At 41.4% G+C, this 11838-nt stretch overlaps 1 protein-coding gene across 3 annotated transcripts in view; it reads right to left on the reverse strand.

Moving 5' to 3' along the window:
- The window catches only part of KIDINS220 (kinase D interacting substrate 220), an 80721-nt gene extending 72381 nt beyond the window's left edge, over positions 1-8340 (reverse strand). For all 3 annotated transcript variants that reach the window (XM_056343243.1, XM_056343242.1, XM_056343241.1), the window contains exons 1-2: positions 8185-8340; positions 878-1027 (exon numbers count right to left, since the gene is read on the reverse strand). In XM_056343243.1, the coding sequence (XP_056199218.1) occupies positions 878-985 (108 nt within the window). In that variant the 5' untranslated portion in view covers positions 986-1027; positions 8185-8340. The remainder of the gene's footprint in view (positions 1-877; positions 1028-8184) is intronic.
- Positions 8341-11838: the final 3498 nt, after the last annotated feature.

Here is an 11838-nt window from a genome sequence, read left to right on the forward strand (position 1 = left end):
CAAATGCTTACAAATCAGAAAAACTACACAGAAGATGAAACAAATTAATCAAATCATCTAAACTTATTTGTAAAATACACAGAAGACTTAATAGTACATAAAGATAACCTGAATTTTAAACATTGTGCAAAACAATGTAAACAGTCACTAGCAACAGACATTTGCATGAATCAAACCTCCCAAGAAACTCTCAGGAATCTTTAGCGCAGCATACTGAAACCACAGCACCGCAGCACATTTGCTTAAATTGGTGGTGGCAATATGCTCAAATCAGACACTAACAATTATTGCACTATCACAGGATTCTGAATAATCCATATTTAAACTCTCTACTGTGTATCAAGACTTCCCGCATAATCCCAGTAAAGTCATTTAATCCTCCTGGTTACATCTAGACTTAACTTTTTGGATACAGGTCTTTTCATCCAGGTGAGCATCTGCTCAAAGTAAATTACAAAGATGCTTCTATTTGGATCATATAACAAAGTTTCTCTTGCCTGGAAACCAGGATGTGGTGGAAGAGTTGTTACTATCCCGGGTTTCACCCCAAAGTGGACGGGGCAAGAACGCACATGCAGCTGGATCTGCGAACTAAGGAACAATTCCTAGTTGTGGAAATACAGGTATAATCTTCATTCACAACGTAAGGATGGAGCTGCATTTTCCAGCTCAGAAGAACACTCAGAAAACAAATGCAATGAAAGATGTTGAGATGTTGAAAGAGACTGAACACTCTGTGCAAAGGTAAGCAATCATTTGAAAATAAAACTGAAATTTTGTACATTAAATAACCAGTGTGATCTCACTAATTACTCATTCTGCAACTAATAACTAATAAGCTGCAATATGAAACTGAACTTTCAAAAAATCATCTTACCTCATTCCTCTCATCTACATCCCTGCATTTCTCAAGAAGTGCTTTCAGAGCAGGAACATTTCCTTCTTCTACGTAGGTCAACAGACTCTGACTCATTAGACTTGCCATCTTCGCACAGTATTTAAAATGCTTCTGTAACAAAGCTTACCTCTATTTCAGGAAAGGAAAAAAAAAAAAATTTAAGTAAAGGCTAAGAGAGTTACCTTTGACATTAGAAACCATGAATTGTACATGCCAATAAGTTATTGGTTGGCTAGAAATACCCATCATTCTCCTCATCAAAACGCTGTAGAGACAATTGCAGTGAAACACACTATATTTCAATGAAAACTCAATTGCTTACTCTTTTGAGTTCTTGGAAAATTACAGAATTTATTCTAATTCTTAGGTATTGTCTACATATGTAATTTGAATGGAATGCATAGTAGTCTTCATTTGCATATTTTTTCTACATATATAACATTATAGGAATACTGTAAATGTTACATACTTTACATGTGCTTAGTTATTTACAATATAACCCTTGTCTTCTATGTACATAAGCAGAATATTGACACTATTCAGCACTATGAAATACAGCAATAATATCTAAATTGCAGCCATATGGAAGTCTGAGAAACACCGTTTATTAAATCAGTTATCACCAATTTTATCCAGAAATGCTTGCATGTGGCACATTGTTAACTTGCTAGTCAAACTTAACATAGCTTCTGTCAACTGATTACATGTTTTTAACCTCCAGTATCCAAGACAGGAAAGCTTTTTCTTGCTGAATGCAGACAATTAAGAACCATTAAAGACTTCCTAAAAAGCTGTTGGCTAGTAAGCTCAGAGAACCAGCAGTATTACTGTGCCAAATTTATATGCATACAGCTCCAGAAGCTAAATTATTCACTGCACCTAAATTAAGTTTCACTGGATGCAGAGAAGTCTTAGGCTAAATTTAAGACTCCACCCTTCCCACTGCCACCTTTCTCCTCACCAGTAGATGACATGAGTTACGGTCTCTCTGGCTTTTTTTTTGTGTGTTATAGCAATGTAACAGCAGAGGAAAAACTCCAGTTTAGTGCTAGCTAAAGCCTACTGGTTAGGCTATTCTCTACCAGGCAGAAGCCAAAGACCAATCGCTTTCCCATGCAAATGTTCTAACTTTTATTCTCACAGAAAAGCAGCCAGTGACTTTTTCTGCACTCCCAACCGAAATGGAACTTTAGGAAAAAAGAAATGAAAGGAAGCCAGCAGGAACTTCACAATGTTTAGCGTGGAGAAGTTAGCTTAGATTTAGCTGTTTGAATGGAACAATCTACTTCAGCTTTAGACTGCTTACATAGACCATAACAGTATTGCGCCAACCTTTCTCCTTTAGCAAGTAAACATAGACAAACACGCTGCTGTCAGGATGTTAGACACAACCTGAGCCCACTTGCAGCACCACAGCCATCAGATGACTCGCATATGGAAATGCCTTGCACATAAAAATGCCGGCAAAGAAGCCAACACACCCAGTTCAGTTGCCAGCAGCTCTGGGTACATGTAGAAGAACTTTAGGAACACACGAATGCTTAACAACAAAATAAACCATACATTTTAGGCATGCAAACAGAAGAGCATGAGAGGAAGAAGAGAGGAAAAGGTTGGACTGTGATTCCCACTGTTAAATTTGGGCTTAAAATCCAGGTTGCAGCTTAAAGGATAAATTCCAAATAGGATTTCGGCACCTGGACTCTCCATGCTCTGAATGTCCACATACCATGCAAAAATGCACAAAGCTAATCATATCATTCAGACATTATTTAAAACTCAAACCTAGAATCAGTTCAAAAAATATCTAGATTTGACATACAAAGGCCAGCAAGTTTTACTGGGCACTGCACAAACAGCCAGTCTCTACCACAAGGAAGTTATAAATAAACTAAGAATACAAAAAGTCTGTAATGTTTACTGCATAGTTAAAAGTACTGTCATGCAAAGGGGGGTGAACAACAGTGGTGTCACATAACTGTCTTTATTTTTTTTTTCAGTAGAATGAAGAGCTAATTGAGAGGTTGCAAACTTTAAAAATCCTAAACTATGCCAAAAATGAAAGGTTGAAAAGGAACAGTGACTGTAGTGACTCAGTGCCCACACACAGGCTCCTACTGCTATTTCAGATACAAAACCACCAGAAAAGTCAGCATCTTGCCTGGCATTCAGCTGCCAGTCCAGAACAGTCCACCTCCTTTATGGCCTGCACCAGTATCTTACAGCCCTATGCAGATGTCTCTGATATTCTCCAGCGCCTAGAACATTGTTTAGATATTCACATGCAGGCATGTGAATTCCTCCCATACATTTTTACATATTTTGACAGAAATTCATGAAATATGACTTGCCACTAGCTCCACTGCTACCACATTTTCTGATTTCCCTGTGCAGCATCCCACCTTCTCTCCTGTAGCTGTACCTTAAACCCCCATGCTATGTTCCATACCAAATACTAAACTGAAAAGATTTAATATCACCAGCAAAACATGACAATGTTTCACCAAGTGATTTACGCTATGCAGTTGCTATCAAAATTTCACCAATTAATTCCGAGCTAGTGAGAAAAAGTATTTGGCCTTGCTTCCTCCTCAAAGATTTTTCCCTTGATTTTCCCTACTGTGATATTTCAAAAGGGCAGACGCAGCCCCGCTGCACTACAGATCTGTATCCTGCTTCACAAATCATTACTTGAACTCCCAGTTATCACGACAGCACAGCTTCTACCTTTATATAGATCTGAATCCTTATAGAGGCAACTCAAACCTTTGCCTAACAGCGAAATAGCTGATGCCAATGACACATTCAGAGCTGCATTAACTCCATGTTAATATTACTTTTAAAAATGATAGAAGTTTTGTAGGGCTGAAGCACCTCCAAGCATATTAATATTCTTTGTCCCCTATGCTTCACTGTCACATATCCCCTTCTCAGAATTGATATTTTATATCTATTTTATTAAAAAAAGAACAAAATCGGATATTATGAATTTCATATCCTTGTGCTTCCATTTGCCATTGTTCAGGCGAGCTTCTCGGAGCATCCAAAAGATTAGTATCATTGGAGGGCTTTAGGAAAGCACTGTTTATAGAGTCAGCAACAGAAATTTCCATTTAAAATGCAACCTGAATTCACCAGGTTAATCTATGTGTTAGTATTGTTCTCATCCTTTAATAAACCCAGCAAAATAAAGAAAGAAAAAAAGAAAAAAGACAAAAAAAACCCCACCACCGTACCAACAAAATATATGTAAACAAGGTTGGTGGTATGATTTTTGGAAGCATTCCCCCAAGAACAATAAACATACCCGAAAATAGGCTGAAGTTCATTCATGATGTTTTCATTCATGACACCAAGCCAATATAAATTAGAGCACAGACAGAGTCCGCCTTTTTAGTAAGTAAGATTTATGTTATGAAAATTAAGCACCCAAAGTCCATATGGGTGCTGGACACTAAAATTTCTTCCAATACTTAAGACTTCTTTTAAATTATCATAAATGCTTTGAACTGAGACTGAGGCACAGTCTCTATCTAGGTAAGTAACTCTGTTCTGGCCCCTCCAATGGAAAAAGCTCCTGAAATACATATTCATACCCTTCTCAGAACAAAGAACCCTAGAACAAAAACACCTCAGTAGCATATCCTTTACCAAAATAAAGGACGAGAACTTAATCCCTGCCAAATTTCATTAAGTCTAGTGGAAAATCAAGAGCCCATCTGGAAACTGATCCCCTTTCCTGTAAGGATTAATACTGGGGTGTTTTTTTCCTCCCACCAAAGTGAGCTGATTCCCAGCCCATGAACCAGCTCTTTATTCACAATACAAACTTCCAAGCTTGAAAAAATCTCACAATGCCCCCAGGCACCAAATCCTGGTATTTTATAAGACTAACAACACGCCAAGAATTATGAAAAGATATTCTAAGAGCACAAATGCTCAGGTGAAGGTAATGTTTGCACAAGGATTAACCTGTTTTTGTAAGGCACTCACATCCTCAGCTGAAGCAGACATTATCGTTATCACTGTTTTGGAAGGACTGCAAAAATTTGCTGATTTACAAGAATTTAGTTTCTCTCAGCTACTCCAATACTGACAACAGAGGTTCTAATAACTCAAATCTGCAGATACTTAATGTACTCTCAGAATCTTGTATCAGCTTCTAACTACGTGAGAAAATTATTATTACGCTAAAATTTTCCAAATATCACCATCTTTTTCATAGCTCTCACCCATAATTTTTTTACTGTGTGAGCTGTGCTTACTGATGAATATCAAAACCAGTCAACAAACACTAGCCTTATTGAGAAGACTTTCTTTTCTTGTTTTGTTTTTAATAAAGATTGTAGTGACTTACATAAAATTCATACTTTTCATCATACAATGCAGAAATTGTCACCTTCTTTTTAACATGTTTCCTTCTATTTCCAGACACAAAAGCTACTTTCCCAACATGCAGTACTGTGGCAGATCTTTCAGTTAACTGTAAAAGAAAGTAATTACAGTGCCGCTGAAATCTGGGCATGTACAAATCAGATACCGAACCATGCAGTATGTCACTCTTAAGAACTGGAAATGCCACATTTCCAAAACAGAATTTAAAGAAGTATGGAATACAGAAGAAATGTAGATATAAAATTTATTATAAAAGACTAACAGAAATAAATTTCATATTCTCAAACATTTTTATACTTCATGATGGCATAAAGAACTCAAAAACATGTTGGAACATCACCTTTGCTCACGCTGCAGAGAATGTTGCTAATACAAACATTACCTATCCTTGATGACACCGTATCATAAACACTTGCTAATGGACATACTTCATAAGCATTAAGAGATCACAAGTCAGGCATTATGTGAAGAAGTAAATATTTTTTAACTATTCTTTCTATAGGGACTGAGTCAACCAGGATTCTGTTTAAAGAACAAATTTTCAAAACAGTTGAAGTGAGTCTCTAAAATACTAATTTCTGGTATTCACTGGCAGAAAGAAATAACATCTATATGTTATATTTATGTTATATAAATAAAATCTAAGTTTCCATAAATAGTCTATACCCACAGCTCTCCTCCAGTCCCTGAAGCTCCAGTATGACTAATGACCTTATGCCAGTTTTCGTCTTTTCCTTATTTATCTGGAAACATTTATTCTTCTTCTCTTAGCGACACTCCTGTTATCCAGATGAGAAACATTTTAATACATTACCCTATTTGTTTGTTACTTCACATTAAAGAACAAACAGCATAATTAGAAAATATTAAAAGACACAAAAAGGTAACTGAAGATACACATGCAGACTTTGTTATTTTGAAACCCTTAACCAACAGAACTAAAAAAAGTTTGCGCAAAAGGAGGTCCCTATGGTTGTAACTGTTATCACAGTACACAGTAAGAAATACAGGAAACTGGAGATACATAAGTAATTCTTTTCCACCTTAGGCACTTTAGGCAACAATTGTTTCAAAATATTGTAGTGAGAGGGCTTTTTAAAAATGTTTTTTAAAACAAAACAACCTAGACTGGGGATTACATCCGAAAGACTGGAAAAATACAAATATGTATTTAAACAAGGAGTCACCATTATCATCTGACAGCAACTATCAGATACATCCATGTTCTATCCTAGTTAAAAAGACGAATTAAAAGAAGGGGGTTGTGAATTATCTGACCACAGGATTTAAACCTTATCAGAGAAACTAATGTACCTTTAAAATGGAATTTAAATATGGTCAATGAGCAATACGGTATTGCTAAGAATATCTGAATTCTAAGACAAAATTCAATTCCTGTACACAGGAATACAAAAAGCTCAGTTTGACAAAACACTATTTCAGCTTTCAAATACTTCAAATAAAAGAAAGTAAATAGAAACAGATGCCAATATTAAGTTTTCCAAGAAATTATACCAATATAAACCAATTCTGTTAAAACCTGTATAAAACACACACAAGCATTGCAAGAAAGTCTACAACATCATCTTACACAATACTGTAAAGCCAACGTGTTTCTGTGATCATAAAATCACAGATTTTGTTTGTTAGTCACAGATACAAACCCTTTGAAAGAAAAGCTAACTTTTAGAGTATTTCACCTAAGAAAAAAGTCAGTTGTGTAATGGAGATCTTTGTTAATAAGATTTTTAAATTTTTAAGGTCACATTTTATAAGATGCAGTTGCATAGGATTTCAAGTAGATGTGAGTTTCTTATTAACCAAGTTACTCTGAATAACCACCACTGCAGAACAGAGAATAAATGCCTATCCAGCAGACAAACACACATATTCCCTTACACATTATAACCTGATTAAAACCCCCTCCTTTTTAGCTTTCCACTTCTTTACTATTTGATGGGGGGGTGCGATGGGTTGTCAGGTAATCCCATAATTCAAACACTTTTCCAGAATTATTGTATTATTTCTCCTGTCAGAAGTTACAGATAGGAAATCTCATTTCCCAACCAATTTTTTAAGCATACGTGAGAAGTAGCAAAGCCCTATTCTGAAGACGTTTTGCTACTCAAGTTCTTCAGCGGTGCCCAGTGACAGCAGCAGAGGCAAGGGGCTCCTGAATGGCAGGAGGAGCTGTCCGGGCACCAGGGGACACTTTGTCAGGGTGAGGGTGACCCAGCACCGGCACAGGTTGCCCACAGGGAGGCTGTGGCGGCTCTCTCCCTGGAGACACACAGAAGCTGGCTGGACGTGGCCCTGCCACAGCAGGGGGTAGGACAGGTGACCTGCGGGGGTCCCTCGCAGCCTCAATCGTTCCGTGATTCTTCACCTCGGAAACAGGTGCCAAACTTCGCTAACGGGTCGGGCTCGTACCCGTCTTTCCAAATTAACAAAGGGAGAAAAAAACGGCGCACGAGGCGGCGCTGACAGCGGCACCGGGCCGTGCCCGCGGCACCCCACGGGCCGTTTCACCGCCGGGAAGCCGCCCCCGCCCCCCAGCGCCCCGTCCGCCGGTCGCACACGGCGCTGCCGCCGCCCCGGGGCCGGCCAGGGTGGAGCGGCCCGGGCACCGTCGCTCCCGCCCCTCGGCCCTCCGGCCCAGCCCGGCCTCGGGCGGGAGGGGGCCGTGCCCACAAGCCCACCGTTGCCCCCTCCAGCCCCCGGGCCCCGCCACCGTGAGGGGGCGGCAGCGGTGGGGGACGGGCGGCAGCGGCGGGGGACCCGCGGCCGCCCTTTGTTTGGCAGCCGGGAGCGCCCCCTCCCCCGTGCCCTTCCCCCGTCCTTCCGCGCCCGGCCCGCGCCGCCCCGTTCTCCGCCTTCCTGTGGCCACTCACCCCGCGGTCGGACGGACTCGGCCCCTGCGGGCGGCTCCCCGGGCCCAGCCGGAGGCTGACAAGGTGGCGGCGGCCCCGAGCGCTCCTCACGTTCCCCCGGCAGCAGCGGCCATCTTACCTCCCTCCGCCCGCTCCGCGCCGGTCACGTGGGCTGGGGGGCGGCCCCGCCCAGCGCCGTGAGGGAGGGCGGCCATCGCCCGGACCCGCTCAGCGCCCAGCGCGGGGGCGGCCGGCCGGGGGGCGCCGCGCAGGCACCGAGAGCCTCGCGTTGGACAGCCCCGCGGGGCCGGCGCGCTAGTAACCGCATAGAAGCCGCTAATAACGGGGACCCAAACAAAAAACCCTGCCCGGGAGCCCTGGCGGCAGCGAGTCATCCGCGCCGCGGCGGGAAGGGCGGGAGCGGGCGGTGCCTGAGGGGGCTGCGCGGAGCCGGGCACCCCTCCCCGCAGCGGCGGTATCGCTCCGCAGAGCACCTGGCAGTGACCCGCAGGCTGCTTTCTGAAAGAAAACGGGGGAGAAATAAGGTTTTGTTAACGGCTGCCGCCTGACAGATGGGCCAACGAAAGCTGGTTCTCAAACCGAAGGTGAGGATGGCTGTGGTGAAGGTGGGGAAGGGGAAAAAAAAAAGATACAAATAAAAGAAATAAATCTCACCTCACCCCAAACTTTGAGATCCACCAGCTTCTCCCAGACCTCTCCCGCAGCCCAGCTGCCCGGGCAGCTTCCCGGCTAGTTTCAATATTCACCTCATGGCCTGGGCTGGGCTGTATGTGGCCAGGGCATCACAGTGCCCATTCCAACATGTTTTGCGGTTCTTCAATCTGCACTTTCTGTGATAAAAATGCATCCAGTGACTGCTAAAGGTCACTTCCATCTTCAGCACAGTCCAAACCCATGACAATAGAATTCATTTGGATAACGGGATGACAGATAATGCTCTCTAATGACTGCAGCAATAAAGTCTCCAAAAGAGATCACTGAACCTAGCTTAAACCCAGGATGGCAAGAAACCAGCAAGGGGAAAGGAGCATAGCCCCCATCTGCCTGCTTATTTCGACCATTACCGATTCCCAAGGGTCAAAGCGTTAATTTAAAATCTTTACAAAACTGAGATCTTCCATCTCTCTAGAGGGCCATGACTGTGAGCCTCTGAAAGAAACATCTGACAGTGCTTCCTGTATATTCCCAAATACTTAAAAGCAGAAAGCACACTGCAAATGCTTTTGCCCACTTTAAGCCTGATTTCTCCTAAGAAATTCTTCACACCCAGATAGACTAAAGACAGAAGTCATTAATACAAAGCAAAAGAGCAAGCTATGAAAACCAAAAGCTAAATCCACTTAGATCTTGCACTGAAACACAGATTCAGCTGAAAAACTGGGACAAATGAAGGAGATAAAGCACATTCTTCTTACTTACATAATAGAAGTCCAATGTGAACAGATGGAGGACGAATGAACCCTCAGGCTGAAAAGTGCTCACTCTGTACCACCTGAATGTATGCATAAAGGCCAATGCACAAGGATGAGTGGTCCTAATGTTTCAAGCATTCATGTAATCTTATGTGCATAAAAGAAGTTAGTCTGATAAAACTACTTATTTTAGTCTCTTAAGATTTTATGGATTTTCAAATATTACTTTTTTAAAGTTTACATGAAAATGCGTACTAATCCCTCAATTAATGATCTCATCAGCCAAATCCTTATTCCAGTATTACAGCATTTCCACCCATCAGGTGTTAACTGTGTTCTCACACCACAGTATCTCCTTCCCTCCTACGTATGAAGGAATTGTACACACACTAGGCATACAGAAGCAGAGAAGGCAGACTTTTCTGTATGGCTCTTCTCTTTCTTCCCCTTTTGCTACACATCAGTCCAACTCCTGATATTCTTGCACTCTTCTATTTGTACCCTACGCACGCTTACACTAGGAACGCTTTCCCTCCAGTGATTAATTCACATAGACAATGAAATATGGTCCCACTGAAAAGTCAAAACTGGAATCTAATAGCGTTAGGATTTCACACAAAGCAGTCCATTTCTCATCAAATACCTTTTGTTGTTAAGGCATATAATTAACAGTTGTCCCCAAAAACTTTTGTCATATCATTAATATTGTTTAAGTGACACTGAGGTCTGAGTAGAAATCTTCCAGTGTATAGAAATACTTGATTTTTATGATACTTTTTTAAAAGGTAATAGATTTTGATGTTTGTAAACTGCTGCAGCACAGCATATAATCTGACAAAAAATTTCTTCCAAGCAATTTTCTCTTTCCAGCTATTACATCTCCTATAGGATTTCACAGAATGGTTATGTTTGGAAGAGGCCTTTGGAGGCCCCTTCTTTGCAGCAAGGGCATGCTGATGGCTTATGTTCAGCATGGTGACCACCAGGACCCCAACATCCTTCTTTGCAAAGCTGCTTTCCAGCTGGGTGGCTACCAGCACATGCTGGTGCATGAGATTACCCCTCTCCAGTTGCAGGACTTTTCATTTCCCCTTGTTGAACTTCATGAGGTTCGTGTCAGCCCATTTCTCCAGCCCTCTGGGTAGCCTCATGACCTTCTGGTGTATTAACCACACCTCCCAGTTTGGTGTCACCAGCAAACTCGCTGAGTGTTTGCCCAGCCTCATCATCCAGACCATTAGTGAAGATGCTGAAGAGGACTGGATCCAGTAACAACACAGAATACACTGCTAGTTACTGGCCTCCAACTCATTTGTGCCACTGATCACCACCCTCTGGGCCTGGCCATTCAGCCGGTTTCCAATCCACTTTGCTGTCCGCTCATCCAGCCCATACATCAACAGGTTCTCAATGAGGATCTTACAGGTGGCAGTGTCAAAAGCCTTAATGAAGTCCAGGTACACAATACTCACTGCTCTCCCCCCTTGTCTACCAAGACAGTTGTTTCATCACAGAAATGTACTGAGTTGGTCAAGTATAACTTCCTCATGGTGAATCCATGCTGACTCTTTCCAATCACCTTCTTGTTCTTCAAGTGCCTGGAACCTGTTTCCAGGATTAGCTGATATTCAGTACTCCAAAAATCATGGATAAAGCTTAGCAACACTCACAAAAAAACCCCCACCAAACCAAAAACCCAAAATAAAAACACCACAACAAAACACCTAACCCAAAAAAACATTAAATGCATTTTCCAAGTAATTCTTAATCTTTTTGTTTAGCCTCCCTCATAATACATATACAATTTTTCATCTTCTGATTTTTAAACTGAAAATTTTAACAGACAGATTAAATAAACTTGCCTCAGGCACAAAACAGCCCCACTATTTCAGATTTCAATATCTACCCAATATAAATAAAAAATATTGCTGTGCTTTCATTTATTAATAAGCTTATTATTCTAATTACTATAATACTTAAAACTGTTTTCTTTCCTTCCTCCCATTTCTTCAACTTAAATTGATCAAAATCATGACCATGTAACAAGCATATTTTTGCTGTCTGACAAAAGCATTAATATAAGAAGAGGCTGTTATGGAGTCTAATACATGGACAGCCATGTTAATCATTGTGTAACAACCCAGATGGTAAAGTAGGCAATGGAGGGCAAACCAGGAGGATTTGACACAAAGACCACCGTATTTCAAAAAGGAAAGCTGGCATGGAATTCTTCCCCCATTAA

Source organism: Falco biarmicus, chromosome 6, assembly GCF_023638135.1.
Source record: "Falco biarmicus isolate bFalBia1 chromosome 6, bFalBia1.pri, whole genome shotgun sequence".
Taxonomy (NCBI): Eukaryota; Metazoa; Chordata; class Aves; order Falconiformes; family Falconidae; genus Falco; species Falco biarmicus.